The sequence below is a fragment of the Brachionichthys hirsutus genome, unplaced genomic scaffold, assembly GCF_040956055.1.
Source record: "Brachionichthys hirsutus isolate HB-005 unplaced genomic scaffold, CSIRO-AGI_Bhir_v1 contig_391, whole genome shotgun sequence".
Classification (NCBI taxonomy): Eukaryota; Metazoa; Chordata; class Actinopteri; order Lophiiformes; family Brachionichthyidae; genus Brachionichthys; species Brachionichthys hirsutus.
The window spans coordinates 80,001-95,990 of record NW_027180432.1 but is presented as its reverse complement, the minus strand read 5'-3'; the positions used below and the strand labels follow the sequence as shown (position 1 = coordinate 95,990).

Here is a 15,990-nt window from a genome sequence, read left to right as displayed (position 1 = left end):
ACACTAATTAAACATTTAAATTATTTAATTTAAATGTTTATTTAAATGAAGCCACATTCATAGTAAATTGGAAGAATCCTAAATGACCACTAGTGATTTATACCTGTTATACTAAATAAATATGGACGCTAATACAGTGCATCATGGCTATATAATAAAATATAAAATATTATTATGGAAATTGGCATGGGCTAGTTTAGAAATAAATGCATCCTGGATTGACTGTATATAAATGAGTTTCAAGGAGATTCGCACACTATTTAATGAAACTTATTGATGATTGCGCCTGAACCCACATTCCATCCATGGAACATTAGCGCTATGTAGACACTTCTGAGATCCAGCAGTATGTTACTTTAATGAAGGTGTCCTATGGGATATAAAATAGATTCCTCAGAGAGGACATCGTGTCAGACTGGGAATCAAATCACATAACAAATCTTAAACTGCAATATTCTGATCTTTTTAAATATTAGAAAACACCATCTGGTTCTAAATTGTTCAATTCAATTCAGTTTTATTTATATAGTGAGGGAGGACATGAGAGTGGCTGGTGTTGGGGAGGACGATGCAAAGGGCAGGACTAGAGGACGACCCAGGAGAAGAGACATGGACGTAGTGAGGGAGGACATGAGAGTGGCTGGTGTTGGGGAGGACGATGCAAAGGACAGGGCTAGAGGACAACCCAGGAGAAGAGACATGGACGTAGTGAGGGAGGACATGAGAGTGGCTGGTGTTGGGGAGGACGATGCAAAGGACAGGACTAGAGGACGACCCAGGAGAAGAGACATGGACGTAGTGAGGGAGGACATGAGAGTGGCTGGTGTTGGGGAGGACGATGCAAAGGACAGGACTAGAGGACGACCCAGGAGAAGAGACATGGACGTAGTGAGGGAGGACATGAGAGTGGCTGGTGTTGGGGAGGACGATGCAAAGGACAGGGTGAAGTGGAGAACGGAGGTTGTGTTGCTGTGGCGACGCCTCAGAGTACAGTTGTAGATGTTACTATATAAATTAGTGAGAATGAAAAAAAGTTCAGAACATAAGACTTTTACTTACGCATTTTTACATTTGAAGATGTGTCAGAAAACGTAAATAAAGGAACAGAATACTTGTTATACAACTGACGTGAGACAAATAAGCACTCTTCTGCTTGCATATCTGCTCTCTAGGATATGGCTGATATTAAAATACTGTCTCATTCAATCAGAGAAGCTCTGGCTAAATTACAATCCCCCACTTTGGCTGCTGAAATAGATTTTTAGTGCGTCTGATCGGATAAGACAGTGTTTATATCCAACTTTCACACTCACTTGCTGAAGCTGTCAATTCACACACACACACACACACACACACACACACACACACACACACACACAGTCCTCCATCCTTCTCACCAGGTGACAGGTTCCCGGGGCATGGAAGGGGAACCCTGAACTGGGGTATTGTCAGTGCTTCTACTCTTGCTTGCTTTGTGTCGTTGTCAGTCAGCAAAGGAGAAAATCGATGCAGGACTCTCAAAGGCCCTGTCAGACATGAGCACAAGCCTTTAGCAGGCCCATCACACTCCACGTGTGTGTGCGTTACTTAAGGACAGTTTTGTGTGCATGTGTGAGAGAATGAGGGAGTTCAGAGCATGAAAATATGTGTCTGCTGATGGCATGTGTTGTTATAAAAGCAGAGGGAGACAGATTGTGTGTGTGTGTATTTTGCAAGAGAACCAGACCTCCGGGGGGGTTCAGGAGGGGGGTACGGGGTATTTTCGTTTAAATTAATTTCATTATTGTGGCAGATCAAAAGATTAATCAAACAGTAGCTTTATAAAGTCATTTATTGTTTGACTTGAATCGGAAAACTTTATTAATCCCAGAGGGAAATTCCATTCCAGCAGATTCAGTCCGATCATTTAAATTCTGCTGTGTTGACAGAATGTCTTTGTTCGTTCTGGTTTTGTTCATCACTGTCTTCCTGCTCGGAGGCCACTCGACGCAGGTTGCAGCACTTCCTGTATTGAACTCGAAATCCACAACCCCGAGCCACACCTGGATGCAGCTCAACAAAACAAAGGGGGGCAACAGCCCTTCACCTTATGTGAAGAGGAGTCGAGTCTTGAATGGTTCCTCGCCTCTGTTTTCTGCTGGACTCTCCAACAGGACACTATTTGGACTCTAGAAGCCTCTTGGATGAGAGGTGAAACGTCTTCACCCAAACTTGGGCCAGACTCTGAACCCCAAATGTCTCCCAGTGGGCCTGGCAGCACCTTGCATGGCAGCAGTCGCCCCCTGGAGGGTGAATGTGTGTGTGAATGGGTGAATGTGAGGCCTCATGTAAAGCGCTTTATAAGTGCACAACATTTACCATTTACCATGTTTTGCTCTCCTTGATTTAAAAGCAAGGTTGAAATGTGACAATCTACTCTCTATTAGCTGGCATGGCTTGAAATGTCTTCTAAAAAGCCTTTCTCTGTTGGCTTGTACTGAATGTTCACGAGTATGAATGCTCGGTTCGCAGAACTACAATCATTCATTCATTCATCTTCTTGCTCTTTTCCGTATTGCGGGACATGGGAGCTGCTGGAATATATCCCAGGTTGCTATGGGCGATGCCAGCGCATCGCGGAGGCACACAGACATCCATTCACGCACAAACTCATACACTACATACAATTTGTAGTAACTCTCTCTCTCTCTCTCTATCAACCCAGCCGGTCAGACAGATGGCCGTCCACCATGAGCCTAGGTTCTGTCCAAGGTTTCTTCCTGTTAAAGGGAAGTTTTTCCTTGCCTCCGTTGCTCTTGTGGGTCAAGTTGGGTTCTGTGTTTCCCTGCTGATCCTGTAAAGTGCCTTGAGATGACTTCCTGCTGTGATCTGGAGCTAAAGAAATAAAACTGAATTGAATTGTCTCCAAACCGTCTAACCTTCACTGTCCCTCTTATTGTCTCATTTCTAATCCTGTCCAACCTGGACACTCCCAAGGAGAAGCTCAGCATCTTCATCTCCACTTCTAGCTCCGCCTCCTGTCTTTTCCTCAGAGACACTGTCTCTAAGCCGTCCGTCATGGCTGTCCTCACCACTGTCTCTAAGCCGTCCATCATGGCTGTCCTCACCACTGTCTCTAAGCCGTCCATCATGGCTGTCCTCACCACTGTCTCTAAGCCGTCCATCATGGCTGTCCTCACCACTGTCTTGTAGACCTGTCCCTTCGTCCTATCACAGAGCACGCCTGATACTTTCCTCCCCCCGTTCCGGCCTGCCTGCACACGATTCTTCACTTCGTTATACAGAAATTATCGGGTATTTCTCCTACGTTGAATGGACTAATCTGATTGTGACTCACTATATTTAAAAATAAACCTTATCAGAGCAGACACTTGAATAAAGTTTTTTTAATTGGAATTATTTCTTATTAGAAAGGATTTTTGTCCTTTCTAAAATATTGTCTTCCATGAAACCGGTCCGTGGCACAAAAAGGTTGGGGACCGCTGCTCTAGCCCACAAACACAAAGCAGCCGTTCTCAATTCAATCGAGAGATGCTCAATCCTGCAACCGCCACACGCGTTGAATGCCCCAGTGTCGAAAGGAGAGAGAGCGAGAGAGCCCGGAGAGTGCTCCTTCTTGAAGGTAGCCCCTGATAGCGATTGGCTAGCCAGAAGGAGTCCTCATAGGTGGACTCCAATCACCTCCATTATCTCCTCCACCTGGCAGCACCTGCAAGAGAAGGGGGAGGGGCAGAACAGCAGAAGGCTCTGCAGGCACGTAACATGACAAAAAAAAAAAAAAAACTACAACGCTATGCTAGCAAAAACCTATTTGTTAAAAATCCGAAACTTTATTTCCCATAAGAAATAATGGAAACTAGATTAATCCATTCATACTCACCAGATAAATGCCCATATACAGTTATATTAATATGTAACTACCGTATTTTCCGGCTTATAAGTCGCTGTTTTTTTCATAGTTTGGTCGGGGTTGCGACTTATAAATCGGAGCGACTTATATATATTTTTTTTTTACAAAATTTGTGAGCGCAGAGACAGTAGCCTAAACATTTCTATAAAAGGTGTTACAGGGAACTCTGTGAGAATCTGTCGCTGTTTCTGGAGGGTCGGCGTTATCTGTCACATCTGTTATCTATAAACACCAATTAGAGGGGCTGAATCAAAATGTTGGCGAAAAGAAGGTCGTATTCTGCTGCTTACAAGCTTCAGATAGTGAAATATGGAGCCGAACACGGTAACCGAGCAGCAGAAAGAAAGTTTGGAGTGAGCGAAAAACTTGTAAGGGACTGGCGAAAAGCGGAGGTTACGCTAACTGAAATGAAGAAAACAAAGAAAGCTAATCGCGGGCGACATGCTAGGTGGCCGCAGTTGGAGGAACGAGTTCACGCATGGGTGCTTGAACAACGTGCTGCTGGGAGAGGTTTGTCAACGGTGCAGTTGCGTCTCCGCGCCCAGGTGGTTGCCAGGGAGGTGAATATAAACGGCTTTGCGGGAGGACCTTCTTGGTGTTACCGCTTCATGCAGCGCAAACGCCTCTCTATCAGAGCAAGGACGACACTGTCCCAAAAACTGCCAGCGGACTTCCAAGCCAAGGTTGACAGTTTCCGCGCGTTCATTGAAAAGCATGTAAGTGATCACAACGTGACACCGGATCATATTATCAACATGGACGAGGTCCCCCTCACTTTTGACATCCCCATGGGCCGAAGTGTTGCAGAGAAAGGGCAAAAAAGTGTGAATATCGTTACAACTGGTCATGAGAGATCACACTTCACAGTGGTGCTGGCATGTTGTGGAGACGGATCAAAACTGCCACCGATGGTCATTTTCAAACGAAAAACCATGCCAAAAATCCAATCCTCCTCAGTTGAAGTCGCCGTGAACGAGAAAGGGTGGATTGATCGAGAAATGATGAACTTGTGGCTTACAAAGTGCTACAATAAGCGACCGGATGGCTTCTTTAGAGCACGCAAAGCTCTGCTTGTGATGGATAGCATGAGAGCGCACATCACACCACAGTTAAAAAATAAATTAAAAGTTTTCAACTCCATACCTGCCATCATCCCTGGAGGCTTAACCAAAATACTCCAGCCACTTGATATCTCCGTGAATAGGAGCTTTAAGTCAATTTTGCGTAACCTGTGGGAGCAGTGGATGACGGGTGGAGAGCACAGCTTCACGGCAACCGGGAGAATGCGCCATGCAACTTTCCTGGAAGTCATTGAATGGATCGACAAAGCATGGGCTTCAGTGACAACCGAAACCGTCCTGTCGGGATTCAGAAAGGCTGGAATAATTGGAACTGCAACTGACGACGAGTCTGATGTAAGCGACGTAGAAGAGGAAGCGGCGTCTTGTCTACCTGCCGAGTTGGCGGAGTTGTTCAAAAGTGACACCGAGGATGAAGATTTCCTTGGATTTCGTGATTCCGAGTAAAACCTGATATTTTGGTAAACTTGTTAGCATGTTCTTTGTGCTATATGTTGTTTGGTGTTGGATTTTAGCAAATAAATTTTCCCCAAAAATGCGACTTATCCTTCAGTGCGACCTATATATGTTTTTTTCTTCTTAATTATGCATTTTTTGGCTTGTGCGACCTACAATCCGGAGCGACGTATAATCCAAAAAATACGGTACATGTATCTAAACAACAGATAACAGTTAGAAGTGTAAATAGTATGAAAAACAAAAGCATAATGAAAGATAGGGGGGGAGGGGGAAGTGTTATACCTTCGAAAGGGAGTCCCTCTCCATAAAATGACTGTGGAACTCTCCTCCTGGGTTTTTCCCCTTCTCTTACTCTGTATTGGTTTTCTCAAGAAAAGTCCAAAAGCATTGATTTATCCATACCGTACTTGCACAGCAAGTTACCAGACATGGATACCATTTTCATATTTGGTGATTATTTACTTCTTTAATAGAACAGTTGTTCTCACGACTTTCCACTTGTGTTTTTTGTTGTATTACTGCTGCCTTTCTTTGGATCCATGGCTTTGAGCACAAATTAATAAATGAAAAAGAAAAAAAACACGCACGCAAAGCAAACTATTTGCAGTCTTTCTACTATGGCAAGTCGACTCAAAGTGAAGGTAGACTCCGCCTTCGTTTGCGTGTCTTTGGTTCGTCTCGGCTCCATTTGTGGGTTCGAACTACGAAAATGTGTTAAACTTCCGAGGCATTTTATACTCCGCTTCTTGGGTCAGAAACAGAGTTGTGCGACTACCGAGTCATTTGAGAACCAAGGTTCCACTGTGTATGTATATACATATATATACTGTATGTGTTTGTACACCAGGTCTGATTCGGTCCAGAGTGTGGGGGGCAGACGCTGCGAGGGCCGGGGTCTTCACCTTCCTGGACAGCCACTGTGAGGTCAACAAGGACTGGCTGCCCCCCCTGCTGCAGAGAATTAAACAGGTAGACACCCACCCACGGTGTGTGTGTGTGTGTGTGTGTGTGTGTGAGCTGAGGTGAAATTGCACAACTGTAAATAAATTGGTGTCTGACTGCGTGTCGTAAAGAAAGGGCTGCTCCGTCTCCTTTCTGCTCTCCTCTTTGTTGCTCCTCTTCATGTCTCCTTCTACAGCTTGTCGGTGCCTCCCCCATTTCCTCGCCTATCCTCCCTCTCTCTCTGTCACATTCTCTTTTAATACATCCTTATTTTGCCCTTCACCTCACCCTTTTTAATTCTTCTCTTTCCCTTCACAGCCTTCATCTGTCTTCTCAGTCGTTTCTCTCCTGCTGTCTGGTTTTTGATGATTTATATCATCCAACCTTATCTAGATCCTTCACCTCACTCCTTTTTTACGCAAGCTTTTCTCTCATCTTTTTACTCTGAAATCTTCTTTGACATCGCTCACCTCGTAATGTAATTTTGTGTCACCATATATCCTTTCCTTCAAGTCCTCTTATGTCCTTCTCTCATCCCTCTTCTCCCTCTCACCTGATCTTTTGATTGCTGGTGGACCCCAGAATAAAGAGAGAGGGGCATGAGTTTAGTTCAACAAAATATATACTCATACATATAGAAAACATGAATACAGAATAACATGTAATGCTTGGACTGGCTGAGGTTCCAGAAAAATGTTAAAGGTCCCATATTATGAAAAACTCACTTTCCCCATGTTTCTACACTATTATGGTGAGTTTGGGTCCTTAAACCCCCAAATCAGCTAAATAAACAAGTGAAACCTTCGTAGTTTGCATAGGACTGTAATCACCACCTGAAACACGTCTGGAAGAAATCGCTCTCGGCTTGACGTCAAGCCGGGGGAACGTGTCTGCGCTCTGCGGGTCCTCGCAACGGTCGCCGCATCAATTGTTCTGCAGTAGAGAGAGGAGCACTGATCGACGATCTTTACTCCAGCTACCAGCTTCAGAGGACAGAAGAGGATGGTGGATAAAGTAATCCACTTTCCAGCAGCATCCGTGGGTTAGAAATGCTGCTGGCGGAAAACGCACGCACAAAGTGAAAAATATGTTCAAGCATAGTTCAATGTGAAGCTACTAGGGTAGCCTCCCCCGTCGTTGGCGTGTCTTCGGTTCGCCTCAACTCCACTCGTGTGTTCGAACTCCGAACATTTGTTTGATTTCCGAGGCATTTTAAACTAAATTATTTTGGGCGAAAACTGAATTGTTTGACTCCCGACTATGAAGCTTGTTTGTTCTTATTAGTCAGTGTTGTGAAGGTGTATGGCTAGAGGTCAGTCTCCCCTTCCTTCACTTCACTGCACTTCACTTTTATTGAATTTGTCCCTTGGAGGGCAATTTGTTTTACAGCATATACACACATTTTCCACAACATATAACAGACACGCAAGACACAATTAAGGGACATATAAGGAACAAATGACAAGTTAGAGCAGCATCCTAAACTAAGCCGTGTGCATAATTGGTTCCAAATGAGTGAATTTCCATCCAATGTGGTGCAGAATAATGACCATGGAATACATCTGTTTCATGTATACACACTCGTGCACTCAAATTGGACTGAAATAATTAATTGCAAAGGAATTTGATGATCTGCACAAGTGAAAACAATGAGGGTCTGGGTCGCCTTTGCTTTCACCCATTCTCTGAGTCACTTTTGTAAATCAGTATACATAGACTATTTTCTGTTTGCTTTATATCCCTAAACCAGCATGAATGTGTTTTTGTGTCCAGGACCCCACCCGTGTGGTCAGCCCAGTCATCGACATCATCAATATGGATACTTTTGCTTACGTGGCAGCCTCAGCTGATCTGCGTGGAGGTACGAACATATTCCTATCAGTGTAAGGAATGAAAATGTCCCTGCCGCAACTTTAGGTTCCTCTTGATCATGGACTGAACCCCTTGGCTGCTTTGTTTATGGAGGAATCCATCACGATGAGTTCATGAACTGATATCTCTGCCGTGAACCTAAGAACACAGAGGTTATTCTTTCAGTGACCTTCAAGGCACTTAATAACTAAATGTGGATCTCTCGGCGACTCTGAGTATTAATTCATATTGCCTCATCTTTGTTTAATACTAGATTCAGGAATATACTGTATATAAAGTAATTCTGTTACTTTGTATTTTGCATATAAACAGACTTACAGACTTTGATGCCTTGGGCACATCCAAATCTTAAAGTTTCCTCCCAGGCTGCCGCTGATGTTTTGAAATCTATTCAGGGAAAACTGTTAAACTGTCATTTAAATCAAGCTAAACTGAGCTAGATGGAAAATATGTTTCGTTTTGCAGTCTCTCTTCCTTGGCCATATGTCAGTTTATGCTCCTTGGTATTTGGTCTTTGGACCTCACTTCATTTAAAGGTAATTCTCCACCAAACTAAAAAGTGATAACGAGGAAATAAATGATAGCTGTTAAACTGGAACGCAAAGTGGTAGAGCGGAAAACCCGAGGAAAGCCTTTCCCTTTAATTACACAAGATTCTGCAGTTACTGAGGAGCTGAAACTAAACGGCCTGATAATGGATTGGAACAACCCTCAACTGTGTTCAACAGTCATCTGAATCATCCCTCGCGTCTCTTCTCAGAGCTTCGTGGTCCTTCTCTCTTTCCATTTACTTGTGTGCTCTGCCTTCGCTTGGGCGCTGCAATCTGCCTGTCAATATTGGTAGCAGCCATGACTCTAAATTGTTGTCCCTAACACACACACACACACACACACACACACACAGAGGGAATAGAGTTGGGTTCAAAAATGATACTTTCGTTATCGATGAAGCTTTCTCTTAAAACAGAAAGATGATGGTTAGAAGATGGACTTTAGTTCACCTAGAGACGCACGCACATGCATGCAAATGTTAATGCACAGACACACATACTCACATGGGAGTAGTGAGTATGTGTACAGAGAGCTCACTCTGTACCACAGTGTAACTCCAGATCTGATGAAAAATAACTATCCATTAGGCGAATGGTAAATGTTCTGCACTTATATAGCACATTTTCCACCTTTGAGGTGCTCAAGGCGCTTTACATGAGGCCTCACATTCACCCATTCACCCATTCACACACCCATTCACCCTCCAGCGGGCGACTGCTGCCATGCAAGGTGCTGCCAGACCCACTGGGAGCAGTTTGGGGTTCAGAGTCTTGCCCAAGGACACTTCAACACATGGACAGTCAGAGCTGGGATTCGAACCACTAATTTACGGATCACGAGACGGCCCACTCTACCAACTGTGCCTCAGCCGCCCCCCATATATATCCGAGTCCTGATCGTCTGCAAGCACGTGATAGGATCTGGGCATCCTTCGTTGCTATGGAGACTGTTGCTGCAGGTTCATTTCTGCCCTGCACAGCTGCGGAGGCATCGTTGAACTGAATGAGTCGCACCCGTTACACATCTCACCTGATCAGCTCCTGCCTCCCTGGAAAGTTCTCTGCCAGAACATCCTGCCTGTTTCATCAGTATTTTCAGGTTCTCCCGTTCTACGTGTCGTCCCGTGTTCCCTAGTTCTATCTTTATTACATGAGGAAACAGGTCCAGGTGAATTCGGCGTAAATTTTCACAACAAAACGATTGTGTTTTTGGACACTTTCAATAATATCTCTCTGATCACCTCAATAAAAACGGTTCTGTTTCTGCTGGTCTTTACTAAGACACTGTGGAATTAGTAGTATCTTCAAAAGCTACGGATCTCGATCCACAAGAATCCACCATTACTGAAAGTGTGCTTTTTTGTATAACTTCCAAACAAATAATGATAGCAACGTGAATCCAATTGCTAAAAGGTTTGTTTTCATGGTTAAGGTATCTAAAAATAAGGATAAAATAAATGTAGGGACATTATTTTTTTGTGTAAATCAAAATATACGGAGATCTAGGTGATTGGCAAGGTCTACGCTCCCCGAGTGCTTTTCAAGTTGTACATAAATATAATAAATGTGATACTTCGCTACTGCCCTCCTCTGACTGACACGTATCGTTTTATTCATTGGTAGAGTGCAGGATTTATAAACAGGACTGTTTTCATGTATATGCATTTTGTCTCTCAGGCTTTGACTGGAGTCTCCATTTTAAATGGGAGCAACTATCACCTGAGCAGAGAGCTCGTCGGACAGACCCAACCCAGCCAATCAAGTAACGCACACACACACACACACAACCAATAATGTAATGCCAAGCGTCTGAATCTAATGGAGCGCATGTAATTCAGTCAGAGGACGAGTTTGACATGTTTACTATCCCAGTAGCAGATCACACAAGAGTTTGGGTCTGGTGTCGAGGCTCCGCCCTCAGTTACTCCCTACAGATATGTATGCATAGAGGCAATAGGGAGTGACATCCTCATGAAGCCTTACATGTCATCTACATATGAATGCTGGGGTCGCGGTGGGGCTGGGGGGAGATGGAAACCTTTGCCCCTCTTGTGAGGGTGTGTTGATGGTGTCTGAGGAGGGTGGGGTCTCTCGTTGGGTATGGGGTGAATGCAGCCAGCTTGAAATGTCTGTCTGAACCAGCCTGCAGGCTTGGCTTCATTACAGGATTAACTTCCGCAAAGGAAACCCCTCCGGGCTCCCCATCCCCTGTCATCCGGGTTTTTTTAAGTCAAACACGTGAGTTTTAGTAATTGTTGTTGGTGTTGATCATTGCTTGTGCGGCGACAGTCAGCAGGGTTACTCCTACATTAAATAATTTAAAATAAAAAACCTTAACGCAGCTGAACTCCAGAATTCAGTGGTTCCTAATTATGGACTCTGCCTACTCTTTAGTCCTAATTTCTAGAAATGTGTCTTGCATCTGCGCCACAATTTTGTGTGTTTTTCTTCACTAGGATTAGCTACTGTTACTTCACTTTAAAACGTGAAACATCTAGCTGATTTCTATTATGCTTTGTTCCTCCCGTTCAGCTATTAACCATGTAATCAGGAACTTTTAGAACATTAGAACGTTTAGTAAATATAAAAACAAACATGGACGTTGAACCCTGATCAAGACTTCTCATTGTCAAACTAGAATGGAGAGTTTGTGCACCTGGACAGCGTCCCTCATTTCTGTCTCAAACAGATGCTGCAGGACAGCGTCCCTCATGTTTGTCTCAAACAGATGCTGCAGGACAGCGTCCCTCATTTCTGTCTCAGATGCTGCAGGACAGCGTCCCTCATTTCTGTCTCAAACAGATGCTGCAGGACAGCGTCTCTCTTTTGTTTGCTTTGGATACATGAACAAACACACTAAGGAGTTAATGCAGCAAAAACACGCACAGAAAATATATAGTTAGAAATCAAAAACTTTGGCAATGTTCCCTGGAGACTGCAGCTCCTTTATACGTGGCTTTTTTTAGTGGATTAAATACGTATGTGTGTGTGTGTGTGTGTTATTGAGAATCATCTAGATTCGTTAAATACAGTGTATTATTATTTATTATTATTAATCAATTGACCGTAGAAACCGCCATGGACGAGGGTCTGTCTAAGCCTTGCGTGGCTAGGTGACCAATGAGGTTAGTCATGCTGAGTGAGTGAGTGAGTGAGTGAGTGCTAGTCACATAAACATCTACGTGGTGTAGTTGTTTGTTTTTGGGAAAAGGGGGTGTTACGGCCCCAGCCGTTAGTGTCTGTCCTTGTGCTCATGCATGAGACATCAGGACACGGGAAATGTCTTCTCTCAGTTTGGTTCCTGTCAGAACACGAGCTGCTGCATTCTAGATCAGCTGAACATGTATAATAGAGCTGTTGGGGAAAACAGACAGTAATGAATTGCAGTAATTCAGTCTGGAAGTCACAAAAGCATGGACTATTTTTTCTGCATCTTTTCGGGTTAGTAGGTGCCTGACCTTTGAAATATTCCGAAGCTGAAAGAACACAGTCCTTGAAACGTGCTTTATCTGGGACTGAAAGGACAGGTCCTGATCAAAGATCACCCCCAGATTCTTGCCAGTGGTGCTGGTGGACACTGAGACGCCATCTAGTTCAACTACAACACTAGAACAAACATTTCTGAGATGCTTTGGCCCAAGAACCAGAACCTCAGTTTTATTTAGATTTAATAACAGGAAGTTCTCGGTCATCCGGGAGTTAATGTCCTTAAGGCACGTCTGAAGTCTAACCAACTGATCGACTTTGTCTGGCTGAACTGACAGGTATAATTGTGTGTCGTCTGCATAGCAGTGGAAATTTATGCTATGTTTCTTAATAATGTTACCTAAGGGAAGCATATACAGCGTGAACAGAATAGGTTTAAGCACTGAACCCTGTGGAACTCCATATTTAACTTCTGTGTACCAAGAACATGTATCATGAACACGTACGAACTGAAATTTATCAAATCAAATATGCTCCAGATAAATATGATCTAAACCAGTTCAATGCAGATCCTCTAATGCCAACTGATTGTTCCAGCCTCTGTAATAAAATCTGATTATCTACTCTACTTTATCAAAGGCTGCACTGAGGTCTAATAAAATAAGCATGGCGATAAGTCCCACTCCCTAACTCCATGTTGTTTTTCACTTAATGGCCTACTATGATTGAGATTTTGTGATTAAATGATAGTCAGAAAATATTTGGGGCGAAATTTAGTGTAGAATAAAATGCCTCCAAATGCTCCATTATTCAACCAAAATGTACTCACAATCTTCCGGACCCTTCTGTCTGTGTTGCTCCTCTTTTTCTCACAGGACTCCCATCATTGCAGGCGGGCTTTTTGTGATTGACCGGCCCTGGTTCAATCATCTTGGTAAATACGACACTGCCATGGACATCTGGGGTGGGGAGAACTTCGGTGAGTAGATGAACAGTCTGATAGACAAATTAAAAACTATCCCATCTCTTTCTTCTTTCCGTTTATTTCAGTATAAGAACAAAGTCTCAATTTGTAAATGAAATATGATTAAATAAGATGTATTTCTGAGGCAGAATCAAAAGGCTTATATGGATGGCAGGAGTTTATACTGCTATTTGCTTCTCTCAGTCTGAGACATGCAAGAATTTAAAACTCACCACATGTCAGACTCAGCAGAAATGGTTTTGAGGATCTCTGCTGGTTAAATTATGATCTGATAAGCCAGAAATTGTGTGCACTTTATTCACCTCAAATACTTCAGAGGAATTGGTTGAATATTTTCGAGCTGACACAAACAAATATTAATCTGTATGGTACTAATTTATTTACAATTAATATTAAAGGGATTGCTACTTTAGTATAAAATATGTGGTAATTATTTATTCATATATCTTTTTCAGTGCATCTCTTGTATGTGATTATAATCACAACGCTGGTACACAAAGCCGTGATGAGCTCAGTGCTTCCTCGTGTCTGATGAAGGGCTGCCACTGTAATGTCACGGGTACATCTGAGCACCTCAACTAGCAAGTAGTGATGAATCATAAACATAACATTCAGCCGATTACAACACTGGTGGCTTGTTCATATTTTATCAAGGTTCTTTTTTTAATCTACGCTTTAAACAAATTCCAGGCATCGATCCGAGTTGAATACAATCAATTTAAACTGATGGCTCTTTGATGTTGAGAATGCGAAAAGCGCATAAAACTAGAAAAGCACTCGGAGAGCACAGACCTCCACCGAGCACCTAAGTGTAAATCATAAGTCTCTTGTGATTTACACCAAAAAATAATGGACCTACATTTATTTTATCCTTATTTTTAGATACCTTAATCATGAAAACAAAACTTTAGCAATTGGGTTCACATTGATATCATTTTTAGTTTGGAAGTTATTCACAAAAAGCACACTTTGAGTAATGGCGCGGATTCTTCTGGATCGAGATCCAGAGCTTTTGAAGATACAACAAATCTGTTTTGTCCACTACTGATTCCACCGTGTCTTGGTAAAGGCAGCAAAAACAGAACCTCCTCAGGGTAGGTAATCAGAGAGATATTATTGAAAGTGTCCGAAAACAAAATTATCTCGTTGTCAAAATTTACGCCAAATTCAACTGGATCTGTTTCCTCAGGTATTAAAGATAGAACTAGGGAATACGGGACGACACATAGAACGGGAGAACCTGAAAATTCTGAGGAAACAGAGAGGATATTCTGGCAGAGAACTGTCCAGAGAGTCAGGTTGAAGGACGTAGGAGTGTGAGGAGAAGTTCTTACGCTCCACAGGTAGGAGGTGAGTTAGAGGAGAAGGAGAAGTTCTGGAGTGACTTGGATGAAGTGGTTCAGAGCATCCTAGCAGTGAGAGAGTCCTGATTGGAGCAGACCTCAATGGGCGTGTTGGTGAAGGAAATAGAGGAGATGAAGAAGTGATGAACAAGTTTGGTTTTCAGGAAGGAACCTAGAAGGACAGATGGAGGTGGACTTTACCAAAAGGATGGAGATGGCAGTAGTTAACACTTATTTCCAGAAGAGACTAGAACATACGGTGACCTACAAGAGTGGAGGGAGGAGCACCAGGTGGACGACATCAAGTGTAGACGGAGCAGTTTAGAGGAGGTCGGTGACTGTGAGGTCGTGGTAGGAGAGAGTGTAGCCAGCCAGCATAGGCTGGTGGTGAGGAAGAGGAAGAGGACGAAGGCAGAGCAGAGGACAAAGTGGTGGAGGCTGAAGAATGAAGAGTGTTGTGTGGCTTCCAGGGAAGAGGTGAGACAGACTCTGGGTGGACAAGAGAGGCTCCCAGAAGACTGGAATACAACAGCTCAGGTGATCAGGGAGACAGAGGAAGTAATGAATGAGGAAAATGAGAGAGAACAAAGGGGAGTAGAGTAACCTGTTGTGGACCAGGAAGTGATGAAGATTAGCACGAGTGAAGTTAGAAAGGCGATGAAGATGATAAAGAATGGGAAGGCAGCTGGACCAGAGACATACCTGTGGAGGTATGGAAGTGTCTAGGAGAGGTAGCTGTAGAGTATTTAACAAGATTGTTTAATACAATCCTAAAGTGGAAGAAGATGCCAGAGGAACGGAGGAGAAGCGTTCTGGTGCCCATTTTCAAGAAGAAGGGAGACAAACAGAGTTGTAGAAACGATAGGGTAGGGGTGTCAAACTCATTTTCTCCAAAGGCCAAATGTAAACCGTAACACAGTAAAAAAAAAAGTAACAAAATGTAATGTAATTTAATGTAAAATAAATTTAACTACCTTAACATGCTGTTAGATAACTGTTTTTAATTTAACTCTTTAGATGCCACAATAATTACAATAAAATATTCAGTTTTGATATCACTTTTTTAAAAGGTTGTAGCTTAAACATTGTTAGAGATAAAGCCAGACTGTAAATGAGAACAATCATAAGTATGAACCAAAGTTTGTGATGGGAATAAATTAACACATCTAATAATGTGGAAAAGTTCCATTCAAATTCAATCATCACGCAGGAACAAAGATAATCGATACAAAATCAAAGCAAAACCAAAAAGCCACCACCTTGTCTTGTCATGGACATGCAGAAACCAAAAAAACAACCGAAGTGGGAAAGATAAAGAACATTCCCAGAGTCAATGGAAAAGACGTCACTTTCAGGATCAGCACTGGACAGCTCCATATGTAGCCGGCTACCTATGGAGCTGTCCAGTGCTGATCCTGATCCA

At 43.1% G+C, this 15,990-nt stretch overlaps 1 protein-coding gene across 1 annotated transcript in view; it reads left to right on the top strand.

Moving 5' to 3' along the window:
• Window positions 1–15,990, top strand: part of LOC137914894 (polypeptide N-acetylgalactosaminyltransferase 14-like) — a 37,128-nt gene that overhangs the window by 623 nt on the left and 20,515 nt on the right. Inside the window, exons 2-5 of the mRNA XM_068758383.1 lie at window positions 6,296–6,417; window positions 8,164–8,251; window positions 10,491–10,575; window positions 13,115–13,218. Coding sequence (XP_068614484.1) covers window positions 6,296–6,417; window positions 8,164–8,251; window positions 10,491–10,575; window positions 13,115–13,218 — 399 coding nt within the window. The remainder of the gene's footprint in view (window positions 1–6,295; window positions 6,418–8,163; window positions 8,252–10,490; window positions 10,576–13,114; window positions 13,219–15,990) is intronic.